Genomic DNA, 21552 nt, shown 5'->3' with positions numbered 1-21552 from the left:
AAGAAATGATCAGTCTATCATTTTAATAGTAGGTCTATTTGAACAGTGAGAGACAGAATAACAACAACAAAAATCCAGAAAAACGCATGTCAAAAATGTCATAAATTGATTTGCATTTTAATGAGGGAAATAAAACATATTCAACACTACTGTAAAACCACATTTAGAATCAAGGTAAGGTGAATTTAAAATGCAGTGTTTAAAGTCAAACTGTTATGATGTATGTAACATTCAGCTGGTTAGTAGTCTCTGTCTGGACTCAAATTAAGCATTATGCTTTTACTGTGAAGTGTGTTGTCTTTTCAAATGCACTTTAAATAAAGTTTGATTTGATTTAAATTGTCTTTGTACCCAGCATCCCCTTGGATGGACTCACGAAAAACGCCCAATAAGATTGACCTCTACGACGTCCGGCGGCGACCGTGGTGAGTGGAGACATTGAGTCACCGCCTGTCTCCTCGTCCTCTATCTCTCCAAGTGTTTCTCAGAATGAACATTGCCTGCCCTGCTTAAACCTAGATTTTTGGTCATCATATTAAACACTGTTTGAGAAACACACACACATGTGTATACACACACACACACACACACACACACACACACACACACACACACACACACACACACACACACACACACACACACACACAAAGATGCATAACCCTGTTACTTTACAATTGACAATTAAAAGTCAGACTGCTTTTGACAATGGTTTTTTTATGTTGGTCTATTTGTTGGAATCATTAGACATAAGGTAAAAGTTTCAAGTGTTTTTTCACCGCTGTATTTATTTGCTTGTTTGTTTACCAGGTACATCCAGGGGGCAGCGTCTCCTAAGGACATGCTGATCCTAGTGGATGCGTGAGTGACTCTCTTTTTGTGATTCATATTTACAGTCAGAATCCATTTCATGACCAGTCATAAAAACAAGTCTGACTTCCCCCCACCACCAGCCTATAATGCTGAGCTTAGAGCTGCATCATCTCATGACTTGGAGAGACTGAGGAAATAGAATTCGTCATGAACTATAGCGAAACCATAATTTGTTTTGCTGTGAGTGTACACTACCGTTCAAACGTTTGGGGTCACTTATAAATGTCCTTGTTTTTGAAAGAAAAACATTTTTTTGGTCAATTAAATTAACATCAAATTGATCAGAAACGGAATGTAGACATTGTTAATGTTGTAATTTTTTTTTAATGTTTAGATTTTTTTAAATGGAATATCTACATAGGCATAGAGAGGCCCATTATCAGCAACCATCACTACTGTGTTCCAACGGCACGTTGTGTTAGCTAATCCAAGTTTATCATTTTAAAAGGCTAAATGATCATTAGAAAACCCTTTTGCAATTATGTTAGTATAGCTGAAAACTGTTGTGCTGATTAAACATGCAAAAAAACTGGCCTTCTTTAGACAGGTTGAGTATCTGAAGCATCAGCATTTGTGGGTTTGTTTACAGGCTCAAAATGGCCAGAAACATAGAACTTTCTTCTGAAACTCGTCAGTCTATTCTTGTTCTGAGAGTGGTTAGTATTACACAGACCTTACACATAGGGGCTCCCGAGTGGCACAGTGGTCTAAGGTCTAAGGCACTGTGCTAGAGGCATCACTACAGACCCTGGTTCGATTCCAGGCTTTATCACAACCAGCCGTGATTGGGAGTTCCATAGGGCAGCACACAATTGGCCCAGCATCATCCGGGTTTGGCCGGGGTAGGCCGTCGTTGAAAACTAAGAATTTGTTCTTAACTGACTTGCCTAGTTAAATAAAGGTTAAATAAAAATGTTAAAAGAAATGTAACAACATCGGAACAAGCTCCCACAATACTCCCTGGGTATATGGCTATTTCATGTAAAGTACATCAGAAATCACTTGGAAACTTGGAAAAGTAGAGCAAGACAGCCAGACTATTTTGTCTTAAAGCTGCAAGCTGTAACTTTTTTGGGGGACCCAACCCAAATTCACATAGAGTTATTGATCTGTCATTCTCATTGAAAGCAAGTCTAAGAAGTGGTACACCAACTTCAAAAAGCTGAAAATACAATATTTTGGGTTATGTAAAAGATATTTCACAGCGGTTTAGATGGTACAATGATTCTCTACACTATACTTGCTTGTTTTGTCACCTAAATAGAAATTAGGCAAACTATTAGAATTTTAACAACCAGGAAAGGGCGGAGCGATTTTTGCATAGTGCATCTTTAATCAAACCACTATATGCTATTGTATCAACTACACACTAGGCTATCAATGTCATGTATATCAAGTCCATCAGCAAATCCCTGCTGTATACTGTACATAACATACATAACACTATCATCTTATTATGTGCTAATGAGAATTTCCTCTAGGAAGTTTTTTTGTTGTCATGGAACTTAGACAAATCGTTTATCTTAGATGGGTAAAGCCCTTGCCACCGCGACACACCCTGATTAATCGGCTGTGCCTGGAATGGAAAGGCTGGCACCGCGCCAGCACCTAAATGAGAACAATAAAAAATGTATATGAAAAATCCATTTCGCCCCCCTTAGCTCTTGACGCGAGGTAGATAATTGGCGGGCTCAATTGACAGGCTATTTCAACATCAAAGCTGTGCTGCTGCCGTCGTGGTGATGCCCGAGCAGAAGGAATATAAAAGAAACAACCCTTCACTCCTCCTTTTTCCGTTCTGTGCATTTTGTCTTTACCTGCAACTAATTAAAGCATGTATTTATATATAGACCATCTGCTCTCAACTTCTCTCACATCCAATTTTAACTTGAGTGGTGCTATGTTCAAGAGTAGGCCTATATCATTAAATGTCCAATCCTCGGCGCCGCTACGACAACATGAAATGTCAGAGTTAAAGTGACTCACTCTATGCTAATGTTAGCCTTTCATGTAGCGTTAGCGTCGGCTAGAGGAGGCATGGTGATAGCACTTTAAGTCCACTGCTGGGTTAGCCTAATGACGCTAGCCACTTCCCCTCACATGTTTATCCTGATAGGCCTATATCTAGAGAGCCTATTAGTGTTAGCTAAAAGCCTAGTAGTCACGCGGCCTGTGGTTGTTTTAATGCCTCTTTGTCTCTGCCTGTCCCAAATGGCACCCTATTCCCTATAGTGCACTACTTTTGACCAGAGTCCCATAAGGCGCTAGTCAAAAGTAGTGCACTGTATAGGGAATTGGGTGCCATTTAGCACACGACCCATGTCTCCCACTTCATCACACTCAATATTAGTTTTATAGCTTCAGCCGTGGCAAATTTAAAGAGCAATGTCTTTCTGGGCCCCTGAATGCTAACAGGCTAGTTAGTGGTCTTATTGCATATGTAATGGCGGCACCACACTTAGGCCTAGTGCTAAATATGAATTACAGTATGGTGGTGTTGGTTGAGTCAGATACATTTGTTGTTTATGTGGTCTGATTCCCCTTGCTCATTACTCTGCTGCGGATATAGATGTGTTCATCTAAGAGATATTCAATTGAAATTCCTCCACACAAACAAGAGAAATACAACAACAGACTATTTTAGCTCTTGGCTGAAGGAAGCAATCCAGTTCAAGTTAAATCCAGATCAAACAAGCACATATTTGTCTGGAGAACACAGTCATAGATGTGTAACATCTGGTAATAACCTGTTCCTGTGGTATCTAATACCCTTTCTCTCCTTCCTGTAGGTGTCTGAGTTAACGCTCAAACTGATCCACTCCTCCAAACCAGACAATGACTGTTTTTCATGGTTATTCTCCCATTACACTGTAGTAATAGGCACGTAATAACCCTGTCATAGATATGTAATAACAGGTTATAACGTCTGTCCGTAGGAGCGGCAGTGTCTCTGGCCTCACCCTGAAGCTCATCCACACCTCTGTCAACGAGATGCTGGAGACGCTGTCTGACGATGACTACGTCAATGTGGTCTATGTGAGTATCCAAGGCAGTTAGCAGAACATGGTCTTTACACGCAGGCCATTTATAGGACGAATGGAATGACTGTGGTCTTTACCCATTATAATTATAGGACCAATGCAATGACTTTGTGCTAGTCGTTATTGTGTTTGAGGAATGGGTTCTTGGAATGAAAAGCCAACTGACATTTACTCTTGAGGTGCTGACCTGTTGCACCCTCTATAACCACTGTGATTATTATTTGACCCTGCTGGTCATCTATGAACGTTTGATCATCTTGAAGAACGATCTGGCCTTAATGGCCATGTACTCTTATAATCTCCACCTGGCACAGCCAGAAGAGGACTGGCCACCCCTCAGAGCCTGCTTCCTCTCTAGGTTTCTTCCTAGGTTCCTGCCTTTCTAGGGAGTTTTTCCTACACATGAATGTACTGTGTGTGTGTGTGTGTGTGTGTGTGTGTGTGTGTGTGTGTGTGTGTGTGTGTGTGTGTGTGTGTGTGTGTGTGTGTGTGTGTGCGCCTATAGTACTGTGTGTTCAGTGTGCCCATATACAATTATCTGTGTTCAGCAGAGTCAAGTGTATCAGAGCGTAAATCCGGAGCATGTGTAACCAACTCAACGGCAGCCCATGTGAGCGCCAGCTAGACAAGACGATATGAGAATGGCGAGGAATGATGAAATACAGATGCGACTATCCAGTTCCCGAATTTAAAATGAAGGAGATGAATAGAGAAGTCCCTGCAATGATTGGTAATTCTGTGAGAAAGTGGATTTCCTGGGAGTTAAGGGGCTGGGGACGGGGGACATCTCCATCCATAATTATTTACAAACCAATATTTCTCTGCTTCTGCCCCAGCATGTTAGTCTTTATTTGGATCTGCAGAAACACAAGTCCCCCTGTGGTGATATCTGACAACGTTCCATCAATCCCCCCAGTTCTTATGTCTCCACACCCTTCCAACTCATTAGGTTATGGAGGGGAACGTTTTCTGAAGAGTGTTTGTGTGTGTGTGTGTGTATGTGTGTGTGTGTGAGAATGTAAGTCTCTCTCTCTCTCTCACTCTCACACACACACACACACACACACACACACACACACACACACACACACACACACACACACACAGAGAAGTAGACACATTTGTGCACTGAGGAGTGTGTAGCAGTGATCTCTGTAATTGGAGTGTGTAGCAGTGATCTCTGTAACTGGAGTGTCTGTAGCAGTGATCTCTGTAACTGGAGTGTCTGTAGCAGTGATCTCTGTAACTGGAGTGTCTGTAGCAGTGATTTCTGTATCTGGAGTGTCTGTAGCAGTGATCTCTGTAACTGGAGTGTCTGTAGCAGTGATCTCTGTAACTGGAGTGTCTGTAGCAGTGATCTCTGTAACTGGAGTGTGTGTAGCAGTGATCTCTGTAACTGGAGTGTCTGTAGCAGTGATCTCTGTAATTGGAGTGTGTGTAGCAGTGATCTCTGTAACTGGAGTGTGTGTAGCAGTGATCTCTGTAACTGGAGTGTGTGTAGCAGTGATTTCTGTATCTGGAGTGTGTGTAGTAGTGATCTCTGTAACTGGAGTGTCTGTAGCAGTGATCTCTGTAACTGGAGTGTTTGTAGCAGTGATCTCTGTAACTGGAATGTCTGTAGTAGTGATCTCTGTATCTGGAGTGTGTGTAGCAGTGATCTCTATAACTGTAGTGTCTGTAGCAGTGATCTCTGTAACTGGAGAGTCTGTAGCAGTGATCTCTGTAACTGGAGTGTGTGTAGCAGTGATCTCTGTAACTGGAGTGTGTGTAGCAGTGATCTCTGTAACTGGAGTCTGTGTAGCAGTGATTTCTGTATCTGGAGTGTCTGTAGCAGTGATCTCTGTAATTGGAGTGTGTGTAGCAGTGATCTCTGTAACTGGAGTGTGTGTAGCAGTGATCTCTGTATCTGGAGTGTGTGTAGCAGTGATCTCTGTAACTGGAGTGTCTGTAGCAGTGATCTCTGTAACTGGAGTGTCTGTAGCAGTGATCTCTGTAATTGGAGTGTCTGTAGCAGTGATCTCTGTAACTGGAGTGTGTGTAGCAGTGATCTCTGTAACTGGAGTGTGTGTAGCAGTGATCTCTGTAACTGGAGTGTGTGTAGCAGTGATCTCTGTAACTGGAGTGTGTGTAGCAGTGATCTCTGTAACTGGAGTGTGTGTAGCAGTGATCTCTGTAACTGGAGTGTCTGTAGCAGTGATCTCTGTAACTGGAGTGTATGTAGCAGTGATCTCTGTAACTGGAGTGTCTGTAGCAGTGATCTCTGTAACTGGAGTGTGTGTAGCAGTGATCTCTGTAACTGGAGTGTGTGTAGCAGTGATCTCTGTAACTGGAGTGTGTGTAGCAGTGATCTCTGTAACCGGAGTGTCTGTAGCAGTGATCTCTGTAACTGGAGTGTCTGTAGCAGTGATCTCTGTAACTGGAGTGTCTGTAGCAGTCATCTCTGTAACTGGAGTGTGTGTAGCAGTGATCTCTGTAACTGGAGTGTCTGTAGCAGTGATCTCTGTAACTGGAGTGTCTGTAGCAGTGAGTTCTGTAACTGGAGTGTCTGTAGCAGTGATCTCTGTGATTGGAGTGTCTGTAGCAGTGATCTCTGTAACTGGAGTGTCTGTAGCAGTGATCTCTGTAACTGGAGTGTGTGTAGCAGTGATTTCTGTATCTGGGGTGTGTGTAGTAGTGATCTCTGTAACTGGAGTGTCTGTAGCAGTGATCTCTGTATCTGGAGTGTGTGTAGCAGTGATCTCTGTAACTGGAGTGTGTGTAGCAGTGATCTCTGTAACTGGAGTGTCTGTAGCAGTGATTTCTGTAACTGGAGTGTGTGTAGCAGTGATCTCTGTAACTGGAGTGTATGTAGCAGTGATCTCTGTAATTGGAGTGTCTGTAGCAGTGATCTCTGTAATTGGAGTGTCTGTAGCAGTGATCTCTGTAATTGGAGTGTCTGTAGCAGTGATCTTTGTAATTGGAGTGTCTGTAGCAGTGATCTCTGTAACTGGAGTGTCTGTAGCAGTGGTCTCTGTAATTGGAGTGTCTGTAGCAGTGATTTCTGTAACTGGAGTGTCTGTAGCAGTGATCTCTGTAATTGGAGTGTCTGTAGCAGTGATCTCTGTAACTGGAGTGTCTGTAGCAGTGATTTCTGTATCTGGAGTGTCTGTAGCAGTGATTTCTGTTTCTGGAGTGTCTGTAGCAGTGATCTCTGTAACTGGAGTGTCTGTAGCAGTGATCTCTGTAACTGGAGTGTCTGTAGCAGTGATTTCTGTAATTGGAGTGTCTGTAGCAGTGATTTCTGTATCTGGAGTGTCTGTAGCAGTGATCTCTGTAATTGGAGTGTCTGTAGCAGTTATCTCTGTAATTGCAGTGTCTGTAGCAGTGATCTCTGTAATTGGAGTGTCTGTAGCAGTGATTTCTGTAATTGGAGTGTCTGTAGCTATGATCTCTGTAATTGGAGTGTCTGTAGCAGTGATCTCAGTAATTGGAGTGTCTGTAGCAGTTATCTCTGTAATTGGAGTGTCTGTAGCAGTGATCTCTGTAATTGGAGTGTCTGTAGCAGTGATCTCTGTAATTGGAGTGTCTGTAGCAGTGATCTCTGTAATTGGAGTGTCTGTAGCAGTGATCTCTGTAACTGGAGTGTCTGTAGCAGTGATCTCTGTAACTGGAGTGTCTGTAGCAGTCATCTCTGTAACTGGAGTGTGTGTAGCAGTGATCTCTGTAACTGGAGTGTCTGTAGCAGTGATCTCTGTAACTGGAGTGTGTGTAGCAGTGATTTCTGTATCTGGGGTGTGTGTAGTAGTGATCTCTGTAACTGGAGTGTCTGTAGCAGTGATCTCTGTATCTGGAGTGTGTGTAGCAGTGATTTCTGTAACTGGAGTGTCTGTAGCAGTGATCTCCGTATCTGGAGTGTCTGTAGCAGTGATCTCTGTATCTGGAGTGTGTGTAGCAGTGATCTCTGTAACTGGAGTGTGTGTAGCAGTGATTTATGTAACTGGAGTGTCTGTAGCAGTGATCTCTGTATCTGGAGAGTGTGTAGCAGTGATCTCTGTAACTGGAGTGTCTGTAGCAGTGGTCTCTGTAACTGGAGTGTCTGTAGCAGTGATCTCTGTAACTGGAGTGTCTGTAGCAGTGATCTCTGTCTCTGGAGTGTGTGTAGCAGTGATCTCTGTAACTGGAGTGTCTGTAGCAGTGATCTCTGTATCTGGAGTGTGTGTAGCAGTGATCTCTGTATCTGGAGTGTCTGTAGCAGTGATCTCTGTAACTGGAGTGTCTGTAGCAGTGATCTCTGTAACTGGAGTGTCTGTAGCAGTGATTTCTGTAATTGGAGTGTCTGTAGCAGTGATTTCTGTAACTGGAGTGTCTGTAGCAGTGATCTCTGTAACTGGAGTGTCTGTAGCAGTAGTGATCTCTGTAACTGGAGTGTCTGTAGCAGTGATCTCTGTAATTGGAGTGTCTGTAGCAGTGATCTCTGTAACTGGAGTGTCTGTAGCAGTGATCTCTGTAACTGGAGTGTGTGTAGCAGTGATCTCTGTAACTGGAGTGTGTGTAGCAGTGATCTCTGTAACTGGAGTGTGTGTAGCAGTGATCTCTGTAACTGGAGTGTCTGTAGCAGTGATCTCTGTAACTGGAGTGTCTGTAGCAGTGATCTCTGTAACTGGAGTGTCTGTAGCAGTGATCTCTGTAACTGGAGTGTGTGTAGCAGTGATCTCTGTAACTGGAGTGTCTGTAGCAGTGATCTCTGTAACTGGAGTGTCTGTAGCAGTGATCTCTGTAACTGGAGTGTCTGTAGCAGTGATCTCTGTGATTGGAGTGTCTGTAGCAGTGATCTCTGTAACTGGAGTGTCTGTAGCAGTGATCTCTGTAACTGGAGTGTGTGTAGCAGTGATTTCTGTATCTGGAGTGTGTGTAGCAGTGATCTCTGTAACTGGAGTGTCTGTAGCAGTGATCTCTGTAACTGGAGTGTGTGTAGCAGTGATCTCTGTAACTGGAGTGTGCTGTAGCAGTGATCTCTGTAACTGGAGTGTGTGTAGCAGTGATCTCTGTAACTGGAGTGTGTGTAGCAGTGATCTCTGTAACTGGAGTGTCTGTAGCAGTGATCTCTGTAACTGGAGTGTTTGTAGCAGTGATCTCTGTAACTGGAGTGTCTGTAGCAGTGATCTCTGTATCTGGAGTGTGTGTAGCAGTGATCTCTGTAACTGGAGTGTCTGTAGCAGTGATCTCTGTAACTGGAGAGTCTGTAGCAGTGATCTCTGTAACTGGAGTGTCTGTAGCAGTGATCTCTGTAACTGGAGTGTCTGTAGCAGTGATTTCTGTAATTGGAGTGTCTGTAGCAGTGATTTCTGTATCTGGAGTGTCTGTAGCAGTGATCTCTGTAATTGGAGTGTCTGTAGCAGTTATCTCTGTAATTGCAGTGTCTGTAGCAGTGATCTCTGTAATTGGAGTGTCTGTAGCAGTGATTTCTGTAATTGGAGTGTCTGTAGCTATGATCTCTGTAATTGGAGTGTCTGTAGCAGTGATCTCAGTAATTGGAGTGTCTGTAGCAGTTATCTCTGTAATTGGAGTGTCTGTAGCAGTGATCTCTGTAATTGGAGTGTCTGTAGCAGTGATCTCTGTAATTGGAGTGTCTGTAGCAGTGATCTCTGTAATTGGAGTGTCTGTAGCAGTGATCTCTGTAACTGGAGTGTCTGTAGCAGTGATCTCTGTAACTGGAGTGTCTGTAGCAGTCATCTCTGTAACTGGAGTGTGTGTAGCAGTGATCTCTGTAACTGGAGTGTCTGTAGCAGTGATCTCTGTAACTGGAGTGTGTGTAGCAGTGATTTCTGTATCTGGGGTGTGTGTAGTAGTGATCTCTGTAACTGGAGTGTCTGTAGCAGTGATCTCTGTATCTGGAGTGTGTGTAGCAGTGATTTCTGTAACTGGAGTGTCTGTAGCAGTGATCTCCGTATCTGGAGTGTCTGTAGCAGTGATCTCTGTATCTGGAGTGTGTGTAGCAGTGATCTCTGTAACTGGAGTGTGTGTAGCAGTGATTTATGTAACTGGAGTGTCTGTAGCAGTGATCTCTGTATCTGGAGTGTGTGTAGCAGTGATCTCTGTAACTGGAGTGTCTGTAGCAGTGGTCTCTGTAACTGGAGTGTCTGTAGCAGTGATCTCTGTAACTGGAGTGTCTGTAGCAGTGATCTCTGTCTCTGGAGTGTGTGTAGCAGTGATCTCTGTAACTGGAGTGTCTGTAGCAGTGATCTCTGTATCTGGAGTGTGTGTAGCAGTGATCTCTGTATCTGGAGTGTCTGTAGCAGTGATCTCTGTAACTGGAGTGTCTGTAGCAGTGATCTCTGTAACTGGAGTGTCTGTAGCAGTGATTTCTGTAATTGGAGTGTCTGTAGCAGTGATTTCTGTAACTGGAGTGTCTGTAGCAGTGATCTCTGTAACTGGAGTGTCTGTAGCAGTGATCTCTGTAACTGGAGTGTCTGTAGCAGTGATCTCTGTAATTGGAGTGTATGTAGCAGTGATCTCTGTAACTGGAGTGTCTGTAGCAGTGATCTCTGTAACTGGAGTGTGTGTAGCAGTGATCTCTGTAACTGGAGTGTGTGTAGCAGTGATCTCTGTAACTGGAGTGTGTGTAGCAGTGATCTCTGTAACCGGAGTGTCTGTAGCAGTGATCTCTGTAACTGGAGTGTCTGTAGCAGTGATCTCTGTAACTGGAGTGTCTGTAGCAGTCATCTCTGTAACTGGAGTGTGTGTAGCAGTGATCTCTGTAACTGGAGTGTCTGTAGCAGTGATCTCTGTAATTCTGTATCTGGAGTGTCTGTAGCAGTGATCTCTGTAACTGGAGTGTCTGTAGCAGTGATCTCTGTAACTGGAGTGTCTGTAGCAGTGATCTCTGTAATTGGAGTGTCTGTAGCAGTGATCTCTGTAACTGGAGTGTGTGTAGCAGTGATCTCTGTAACTGGAGTGTCTGTAGCAGTGATCTCTGTAATTGGAGTGTCTGTAGCAGTGATCTCTGTAATTGGAGTGTGTGTAGCAGTGATCTCTGTAACTGGAGTGTGTGTAGCAGTGATTTCTGTATCTGGAGTGTGTGTAGTAGTGATCTCTGTAACTGGAGTGTCTGTAGCAGTGATCTCTGTAACTGGAGTGTTTGTAGCAGTGATCTCTGTAACTGGAATGTCTGTAGTAGTGATCTCTGTATCTGGAGTGTGTGTAGCATTGATCTCTATAACTGTAGTGTCTGTAGCAGTGATCTCTGTAACTGGAGAGTCTGTAGCAGTGATCTCTGTAACTGGAGTGTGTGTAGCAGTGATCTCTGTAACTGGAGTGTGTGTAGCAGTGATCTCTGTAACTGGAGTCTGTGTAGCAGTGATTTCTGTATCTGGAGTGTCTGTAGCAGTGATCTCTGTAATTGGAGTGTGTGTAGCAGTGATCTCTGTAACTGGAGTGTGTGTAGCAGTGATCTCTGTATCTGGAGTGTGTGTAGCAGTGATCTCTGTAACTGGAGTGTCTGTAGCAGTGATCTCTGTAACTGGAGTGTATGTAGCAGTGATCTCTGTAATTGGAGTGTCTGTAGCAGTGATCTCTGTAACTGGAGTGTGTGTAGCAGTGATCTCTGTAACTGGAGTGTGTGTAGCAGTGATCTCTGTAACTGGAGTGTGTGTAGCAGTGATCTCTGTAACTGGAGTGTGTGTAGCAGTGATCTCTGTAACTGGAGTGTCTGTAGCAGTGATCTCTGTAACTGGAGTGTATGTAGCAGTGATCTCTGTAATTGGAGTGTCTGTAGCAGTGATCTCTGTAACTGGAGTGTGTGTAGCAGTGATCTCTGTAACTGGAGTGTGTGTAGCAGTGATCTCTGTATCTGGAGTGTGTGTAGCAGTGATCTCTGTAACTGGAGTGTGTGTAGCAGTGATCTCTGTAACTGGAGTGTGTGTAGCAGTGATCTCTGTAACCGGAGTGTCTGTAGCAGTGATCTCTGTAACTGGAGTGTCTGTAGCAGTGATCTCTGTAACTGGAGTGTGTGTAGCAGTGATTTCTGTATCTGGGGTGTGTGTAGTAGTGATCTCTGTAACTGGAGTGTCTGTAGCAGTGATCTCTGTATCTGGAGTGTGTGTAGCAGTGATTTCTGTAACTGGAGTGTCTGTAGCAGTGATCTCTGTATCTGGAGTGTCTGTAGCAGTGATCTCTGTATCTGGAGTGTGTGTAGCAGTGATCTCTGTAACTGGAGTGTGTGTAGCAGTGATCTCTGTAACTGGAGTGTCTGTAGCAGTGATTTCTGTAACTGGAGTGTGTGTAGCAGTGATCTCTGTAACTGGAGTGTATGTAGCAGTGAGTCTCTGTAACTGGAGTGTCTGTAGCAGTGATCTCTGTGATTGGAGTGTCTGTAGCAGTGATCTCTGTAACTGGAGTGTCTGTAGCAGTGATCTCTGTAACTGGAGTGTGTGTAGCAGTGATTTCTGTATCTGGGGTGTGTGTAGTAGTGATCTCTGTAACTGGAGTGTCTGTAGCAGTGATCTCTGTATCTGGAGTGTGTGTAGCAGTGATCTCTGTAACTGGAGTGTCTGTAGCAGTGATCTCTGTAACTGGAGTGTCTGTAGCAGTGATCTCTGTAATTGGAGTGTCTGTAGCAGTGATCTCTGTATCTGGAGTGTGTGTAGCAGTGATCTCTGTAACTGGAGTGTCTGTAGCAGTGATTTCTGTAACTGGAGTGTGTGTAGCAGTGATCTCTGTAACTGGAGTGTATGTAGCAGTGATCTCTGTAATTGGAGTGTCTGTAGCAGTGATCTCTGTAATTGGAGTGTCTGTAGCAGTGATCTCTGTAATTGGAGTGTCTGTAGCAGTGATCTCTGTAATTGGAGTGTCTGTAGCAGTGATCTCTGTAATTGGAGTGTCTGTAGCAGTGATCTCTGTAATTGGAGTGTCTGTAGCAGTGATCTCTGTAATTGGAGTGTCTGTAGCAGTGATCTCTGTAATTGGAGTGTCTGTAGCAGTGATCTCTGTAACTGGAGTGTCTGTAGCAGTGATCTCTGTAACTGGAGTGTCTGTAGCAGTCATCTCTGTAACTGGAGTGTGTGTAGCAGTGATCTCTGTAACTGGAGTGTCTGTAGCAGTGATTTCTGTAACTGGAGTGTCTGTAGCAGTGATCTCTGTAACTGGAGTGTCTGTAGCAGTGATCTCTGTAACTGGAGTGTCTGTAGCAGTGATCTCTGTAACTGGAGTGTCTGTAGCAGTGATCTCTGTAACTGGAGTGTGTGTAGCAGTGATTTCTGTATCTGGGGTGTGTGTAGCAGTGATCTCTGTAACTGGAGTGTCTGTAGCAGTGATCTCTGTAACTGGAGTGTGTGTAGCAGTGATCTCTGTAACTGGAGTGTCTGTAGCAGTGATCTCTGTATCTGGAGTGTCTGTAGCAGTGATCTCTGTAACTGGAGTGTGTGTAGCAGTGATCTCTGTAACTGGAGTGTGTGTAGCAGTGATTTCTGTAACTGGAGTGTCTGTAGCAGTGATCTCTGTATCTGGAGTGTGTGTAGCAGTGATCTCTGTATCTGGAGTGTCTGTAGCAGTGATCTCTGTAACTGGAGTGTCTGTAGCAGTGATCTCTGTAACTGGAGTGTCTGTAGCAGTGATTTCTGTAATTGGAGTGTCTGTAGCAGTGATTTCCGTATCTGGAGTGTCTGTAGCAGTGATCTCTGTAATTGGAGTGTCTGTAGCAGTGATCTCTAACTGGAGTGTCTGTAGCAGTGATCTCTGTAACTGGAGTGTCTGTAGCAGTGGTCTCTGTAATTGGAGTGTCTGTAGCAGTGATTTCTGTAACTGGAGTGTCTGTAGCAGTGATCTCTGTAATTGGAGTGTCTGTAGCAGTGATCTCTGTAACTGGAGTGTCTGTAGCAGTGATTTCTGTATCTGGAGTGTCTGTAGCAGTGATTTCTGTTTCTGGAGTGTCTGTAGCAGTGATCTCTGTAACTGGAGTGTCTGTAGCAGTGATCTCTGTAACTGGAGTGTCTGTAGCAGTGATTTCTGTAATTGGAGTGTCTGTAGCAGTGATTTCTGTATCTGGAGTGTCTGTAGCAGTGATCTCTGTAATTGGAGTGTCTGTAGCAGTTATCTCTGTAATTGCAGTGTCTGTAGCAGTGATCTCTGTAATTGGAGTGTCTGTAGCAGTGATTTCTGTAATTGGAGTGTCTGTAGCTATGATCTCTGTAATTGGAGTGTCTGTAGCAGTGATCTCAGTAATTGGAGTGTCTGTAGCAGTTATCTCTGTAATTGGAGTGTCTGTAGCAGTGATCTCTGTAATTGGAGTGTCTGTAGCAGTGATCTCTGTAATTGGAGTGTCTGTAGCAGTGATCTCTGTAATTGGAGTGTCTGTAGCAGTGATCTCTGTAACTGGAGTGTCTGTAGCAGTGATCTCTGTAACTGGAGTGTCTGTAGCAGTCATCTCTGTAACTGGAGTGTGTGTAGCAGTGATCTCTGTAACTGGAGTGTCTGTAGCAGTGATCTCTGTAACTGGAGTGTGTGTAGCAGTGATTTCTGTATCTGGGGTGTGTGTAGTAGTGATCTCTGTAACTGGAGTGTCTGTAGCAGTGATCTCTGTATCTGGAGTGTGTGTAGCAGTGATTTCTGTAACTGGAGTGTCTGTAGCAGTGATCTCCGTATCTGGAGTGTCTGTAGCAGTGATCTCTGTATCTGGAGTGTGTGTAGCAGTGATCTCTGTAACTGGAGTGTGTGTAGCAGTGATTTATGTAACTGGAGTGTCTGTAGCAGTGATCTCTGTATCTGGAGTGTGTGTAGCAGTGATCTCTGTAACTGGAGTGTCTGTAGCAGTGATCTCTGTAACTGGAGTGTCTGTAGCAGTGATCTCTGTAACTGGAGTGTCTGTAGCAGTGATCTCTGTCTCTGGAGTGTGTGTAGCAGTGATCTCTGTAACTGGAGTGTCTGTAGCAGTGATCTCTGTATCTGGAGTGTGTGTAGCAGTGATCTCTGTATCTGGAGTGTCTGTAGCAGTGATCTCTGTAACTGGAGTGTCTGTAGCAGTGATCTCTGTAACTGGAGTGTCTGTAGCAGTGATTTCTGTAATTGGAGTGTCTGTAGCAGTGATTTCTGTAACTGGAGTGTCTGTAGCAGTGATCTCTGTAACTGGAGTGTCTGTAGCAGTGATCTCTGTAACTGGAGTGTCTGTAGCAGTGATCTCTGTAATTGGAGTGTCTGTAGCAGTGATCTCTGTAATTGGAGTGTCTGTAGCAGTGATCTCTGTAATTGGAGTGTCTGTAGCAGTGATCTCTGTAATTGGAGTGTCTGTAGCAGTGGTTTCTGTAACTGGAGTGTCTGTAGCAGTGATCTCTGTAATTGGAGTGTCTGTAGCAGTGATCTCTGTAACTGGAGTGTCTGTAGCAGTGATCTCTGTAATTGGAGTGTCTGTAGCAGTGATCTCTGTAATTGGAGTGTCTGTAGCAGTGATCTCTGTAATTGGAGTGTCTGTAGCAGTGATCTCTGTAACTGGAGTGTCTGTAGCAGTGGTTTCTGTAACTGGAGTGTCTGTAGCAGTGATCTCTGTAACTGGAGTGTCTGTAGCAGTGATCTCTGTAACTGGAGTGTCTGTAGCAGTGATCTTTGTAACTGGAGTGTGTGTAGCAGTGATCTCTGTAACTGGAGTGTGTGTAGCAGTGATCTCTGTAACTGGAGTGTGTGTAGCAGTGATCTTTTCTTGTGTATGTAAATGTGGACAGAATGATATCAGTGCTCCTTTCAAATGACTAATATTAGTATTTCTAACCACAGACTGTACCAAACATCAATGCCTTAAAACACAGAGCCTTAAAATCCCTGTCATGTGTGTGGGTGTGTAGGAATGTATGTGTATGGCTCATCCTCTGTCTCAGCGGGTGACTTTTCTATTTCTCTTTCTGTCTCTCATTCAGTTCGATGATAATTTAACAACTCATCCCTCCTCTCTCTCTCCCTCCCCCTCCCTCTGTCTATCTGTCTGCTACAGTTCAATGATAAAGCGGTGAAGGCGGCGTGCTTTCAGAACCTGGTCCAGGCCAACGTGAGGAACAAGAGGTTCCTGAAGGATGCTGTGCGGAACATCTCAGCCAAGGGCATCACCAACTACAAAGGCGGCTTCGAGTTGGCCTTCGAGCAGCTCTCATCGGTAGGGGATGAGAGAGTGTGTGTGTGTGCTATAGTTTACTGTTTGAATGTATGCACGTACATGCGTGTGTGCATGAGGTTGAGTGCCAGTTAGGAGGGACTGTGGTGTGGCGTGTGTGAGTGCCAGTTAGGAGGGACTGTGGTGTGGCGTGTGTGAGTGCGTTCAAGAGAGTGAGCGAGAAAGTGCGAGGGAGAGAAGAGGGAGGGAGAGAGGCATGACCAGTGTGTCTACAAAACATTAAACATATCCCTTGAATTTTTCCATTCCAACTCTTCAGACTTTGTGTCGCCTGGGTTTTCCCTGTTTTTCATTAGCCCACGTGGTTGATGTAACTCGATGAAACTGAGACATTAGATTAGCTTGAATGATGAGAATAACAATGGAAACAAGCTATTGTACTAGTAGTCGCCCCAGAGGAGACCACCTGTTATTGTTGTCACTTATCGCCATCTGCTGGCGATTTTGGCCATTTCACTCTTCTATTTGTTTCAATCACTTGGGTCGTAATTCATTTGGGCACACCGTAGCAAAACGTTTGTTATTGGACAAATTCAGGTAGTCTCTCTCCCTGTTTCAGTCCGTTTTCCTCCATTTGGTTCCTAATAAATAGGACCCTGATGGCGAAACATTAAACCTTTTTCCATCAAACCTTATTTTGATGGGGTGCCCACTTTCATAAATGAAATTAAATGTTTGTAAAAAGGAAGGTCAGCACTCTTAGAATGAAGTTTATTGAAAGGAAAATAAGTGGATTTAATTGGCAGTGTTTTGTCCAGGTCTGACCTCTTCAATTCAATAAATCTTCATTGTCCCATCCTAAAAGTCATTTAGTTTGAGTACAACAAATACAAGACCTGGGGAAATATTGGTTGAAGACGCAAAAAATGATCTTTCAATAACTGATTTATTTTCTGATGGTTTGTAAATACACAGTGCATCGTAAACCTAATCACTGTGCTTTAGTCATTTAAATTACATAAAATGTATGTTGTGTTGTTTTCTCTCACCCCCCAACCCTCCTCGTCTCTGTGTCCCTACTCGTCCTCTCTCGTTCTCTCTCTGTGCTGTGTCCCCACTCCCCCCCTCCTCTCCCCACTCTTTCTATCCCCCCTCCGTCATTCCCCTCTCTATCTCTCTAGTTGAACGTGACCCAGGGCAGGGCGTTGTGTAACAAGATCATCATGCTGTTCACTGACGGAGGAGAGGAGAGGGCCCAGGAGATCTTCCAGAAGTACAACGCTGACAAAAAGGTTGGTTGCGAGATAGAGACGTCTCCTACACACAGACATAAGGAACCCTCAGGAAGAGGAGGTTCTGTGGGTAGTTTACATGATCCTGGGGAAGATCTCCATCAGAGGAGTTGCTGCTACAGAATGCATTCTGTCGTGCATAAATCAAAGCGCTTCAATTACTCAATGATACAGATGTGTGTATCACAGGGGGCTGGTTGCACCTTAATTGGGGAGGACGGACTCATGGTAATGGCTGCAACAGAATCCATGGAATGGTATTCGAACACATCAAATACATATTTTCCTAGTGTCTGATACCATTCCAGTCACTCCATTCCAGTCATTGTTATGAGCCGTCCTCCCCTCACCAGCCTCCTGAGGTGTGTATATTTGTTCATAATCGGCCGTATACTGTGTAAATGTGTTTGGTAAGCAGAGTGTAGAAATCCCAGGGCAACGGGTGGACTAGTGTTCCCATCTCTTGCTAGATAATACACACCAACATATACATACTGTAGAGATATACAAGTCATATGCATACACTGAAACATACTGTACACAGATACATACATGTTACATCTATTGACCCTTAACCCTATGTTGACCCTTTAGGTGCGGATATTCACGTTCTCAGTGGGCCAACACAACTATGACAAAGGACCAATCCAGTGGATGGCCTGCACCAACAAAGGTACAGAACACACGCGCACGCAAACACACATACGTCATGGCCCTGCCTGAATACTACGTCCTTCCTCCCTATTTGATATGATTAGATTAGGAAAAGCAATGTGTCCACACTAATGCTTTTACAGTAGGACCAGACCATGTCAGATAAGTGACTACTTCCAGGAAGAGAACAAGGAAGGATGCATTGTCATGGAATTCAATCAGAGCCAAAGTCTACCATGCTGTGTCCTGGTATGTTATATTGTAGATGATGACGTGTAAAGGTGAAATACTTGTGTTCCAGGGTACTATTATGAAATCCCCTCCATCGGTGCTATCAGGATCAACACTCAGGTAAACAGTGATCAAATAGATCTTAAAACACTGAAGTCTAAACTCAACTATAAGATGCAGATCTTGCTTTGGTGCAAATGGTCAGTAAATCTGGCCTGTAGTAATAATGCTGTGCAGCGTTTCTACAGTTCTTTAGAGTTTGTGTCTGATGCCCTCTTGTGGACATATGATACACCTCTCTATATAGTCACGCTATTCAATGTACAGTAGTGATTGTTTGATTGGTTTGGTCTGATTCCTCTCTCACACACAACAGGAGTACCTGGATGTACTGGGAAGGCCCATGGTCAAAGCAAACAACAAGGCCAAGCAGGTTCAATGGACCAACGTTTACCAGGACGCACTGGTACGTTACACCAACTGACACAATATTGAACAGGGGATGAAATATGAACAGCAGTGGTGTGAATATAGTTACAGCACAGTATCAGAAATAGTGTGAAGTTGTATTCTGAATGGTTACAGTGAGGATAGGTGAAGTGTGTACACTTCAGGGTTGGAGATAATTCCATAAATGCAATTCTAGTTCAATTCTCTCTCTCCCTATAAATTCCATTGAATTAAATTCAAAATACAGGTCAGTCTTTGAATTCAGAGATAATTCAATTCCTCTCAATTCCAAATTCCAAGAAGTCAATTCCCTAATTCAATATTATCCCCAACAATTCCACAAATTCCAACTCGAATTCAATTCCCTCAGACTTTCAGGCTGATCATGTCACTGTTCAGACAGCCTAGCTATACAGGAAATATAGGAATACAGGTTGAAATGGTTCAAAACAAATCCTACAGTACACTTTTATACTAATAATTCCATTAACCCTTGTGTGGTGTTCATGTTTTTGTTATTGATGGACCCACAACATTTGTCTGATGGACCCACAACATTATTGGGTTTTTAAAGTGTAGCAGGGTTGGGGTCAAGTTTACATTAAAGTGTACCAGGGTTGGGATCAAGTTTACATTAAAGTGTACCAGGGTTGGGATCAAGTTTACATTAAAGTGTACCAGGGTTGGGATCCAGTTTACATTAAAGTGTACCAGGGTTGGGATCCAGTTTACATTAAAGTGTACCAGGGTTGGGATCCAGTTTACATTAAAGTGTACCAGGGTTGGGATCCAGTTTACATTAAAGTGTACCAGGGTTGGGATCAAGTTTACATTAAAGTGTACCAGGGTTGGGATCCAGTTTACATTAAAGTGTACCAGGGTTGGGATCCAGTTTACATTAAAGTGTACCAGGGTTGGGATCCAGTTTACATTAAAGTGTACCAGGGTTGGGATCCAGTTTACATTAAAGTGTACCAGGGTTGGGATCAAGTTTACATTAAAGTGTACCAGAGTTGGGATCCAGTTTACATTAAAGTGTACCAGGGTTGGGGTCAAGTTTACATTAAAGTGTACCAGGGTTGGGATCAAGTTTACATTAAAGTGTAGCAGGGTTGGGATCAAGTTTACATTAAAGTGTACCAGGGTTGGGATCCAGTTTACATTAAAGTGTACCAGGGTTGGGGTCAAGTTTACATTAAAGTGTAGCAGGGTTGGGGTCAAGTTTACATTAAAGTGTACCAGGGTTGGGGTCAAGTTTACATTAAAGTGTACCAGGGTTGGGATCAAGTTTACATTAAACTGTAGCAGGATTGGGGTCATTTTCAATTTAAACTGAAATTCCAATTCAATTCTTGAATTCACTCGTGGAGAATTTACGTTGAAATAAATTTGGAATTGTTATTTAATTGGAATTAGGATATTTTTACTTTTTGATTGTAATTGGAAATGTAAAAACATTTAATCTTTTGGAATTTAATTGCAATTCAATATTTGTACAACTTTACCCCAACCCTAGAGGGTAGAACTAATACAAACTTGGGTGTCAAAGGCTTCAAATAGTGAAGCAAATGTACTTCCCAATACTACAGTACCACCAGCCAAGACACTGTTGACTAAGGTTAATGCACATACTGTATATAAACTTACTAAGGGTGTCCGAGAGTCCAACTAGTGACGCAAATACAATTTTCCAATACAAACACCAGCTATCTAGTTCTAAAAATATCACGTATCAAGTTCATATTTTACATGAACACACACTTTCTGGTTCTAGAAATAGCTCATATCAAGTTCAAGTTGTGTATGAACTTCAACAGCGGATAAGGCCCGGACCGAGTGCACTGAAACAAGCTGTCCAAATATACGTGTAATATAAATCAACCAGTATTGATATTCTATTGAACAGCATTGGAGCCAAGTCAGAAACAACCCAGCACACACAGTGGGACGTTGGCTTCAGAACAATATTTATACTGAACAAAAATATAAACGCAACATGCAACAAGTTACAGTTCATATAAGGAAATCAATCGATTTTTTAAAATGACTCGGCCCTAGTCTATGGATTTCACATGACTGGGAATACAGATATGCATATGTTGGTCACAGATACTGTACCTTAAAAAAAGGTAGGGGCGTGGATCAGAAACCAGTCAGTATCTGGTGTGACCACCATCTGCCTCATGCAACGAGCGACACATCTCCTTCGCATAGAGTTGATCAGGCTGTGGATTGTGGGCTGTGGAATGTTGTCCCACTCCTCTTCAATGGCTGTGCGAAGCTTCTGGATATTGGCGGGAACTGGAACACGTTATCGTACACGTCAATCCAGAGCATCCCAGACATGGTAAGTATGCAGGCCATGGAAGAACTGGGAAATGTTCAGCTTCCAGGAATTGTGCATAGATCTTTGCAACATGGGGCTGTGCATTATCATGCTGAAACATGAGGTGATGGTGGCGGATGAATGGCACGATAATGGGCCTTAGGATCTCGTCACGGTATCTCTGTGCATACAAATTGCCATCGATAAAATGCAATTGTGTTTGTAGTCCGTAGCTTATGCCTGGTCATACCGTAAACCCACCGCCACCATGGGGCACTCTGTTCACACAACGTTGACATCAGCAAACCGCTCGCCCACACAACACCATACACGTGGTCTGCGGTTGTGAGGCCGGTTGGACATTCTCTAAAATGACTTTGGAGGCGGCTTATGGTAGATAAATGAACATCAAATTATCTGGCAACAGCTCTGGTGGACATTCCTGCAGTCAGCATGCCATCTGTGGCATTGTGTTGTGTGACAAAACCGCACATTTTAGAATGGCTTTTTATTGTCTCCAGCGCAATGTGCACCCATGTAATGATCATGCTGTTTAATCAGCTTCTTGATATGCCACACCTGTCAGCTGGATGGCAAAGGAGAAACGCTCAGTAA

The 21552-nt window shown here is 43.5% G+C and overlaps 1 protein-coding gene across 1 annotated transcript in view; it reads left to right on the top strand.

Moving 5' to 3' along the window:
• The window catches only part of LOC106595617 (voltage-dependent calcium channel subunit alpha-2/delta-1), a 185869-nt gene that overhangs the window by 120128 nt on the left and 44189 nt on the right, over positions 1-21552 (top strand). Inside the window, exons 8-15 of the mRNA XM_045722235.2 lie at positions 356-425; positions 811-861; positions 3810-3909; positions 15868-16026; positions 17166-17276; positions 17871-17949; positions 18232-18281; positions 18538-18627. Coding sequence (XP_045578191.1) covers positions 356-425; positions 811-861; positions 3810-3909; positions 15868-16026; positions 17166-17276; positions 17871-17949; positions 18232-18281; positions 18538-18627 — 710 coding nt within the window. The remainder of the gene's footprint in view (positions 1-355; positions 426-810; positions 862-3809; positions 3910-15867; positions 16027-17165; positions 17277-17870; positions 17950-18231; positions 18282-18537; positions 18628-21552) is intronic.

Source organism: Salmo salar, chromosome 07 (assembly GCF_965601325.2).
Source record: "Salmo salar chromosome 07, fSalSal1, whole genome shotgun sequence".
Classification (NCBI taxonomy): domain Eukaryota; kingdom Metazoa; phylum Chordata; class Actinopteri; order Salmoniformes; family Salmonidae; genus Salmo; species Salmo salar.
The sequence above is the reverse complement of the archived record's forward strand: the minus strand, read 5'-3'. Positions and strand labels throughout refer to the sequence as shown.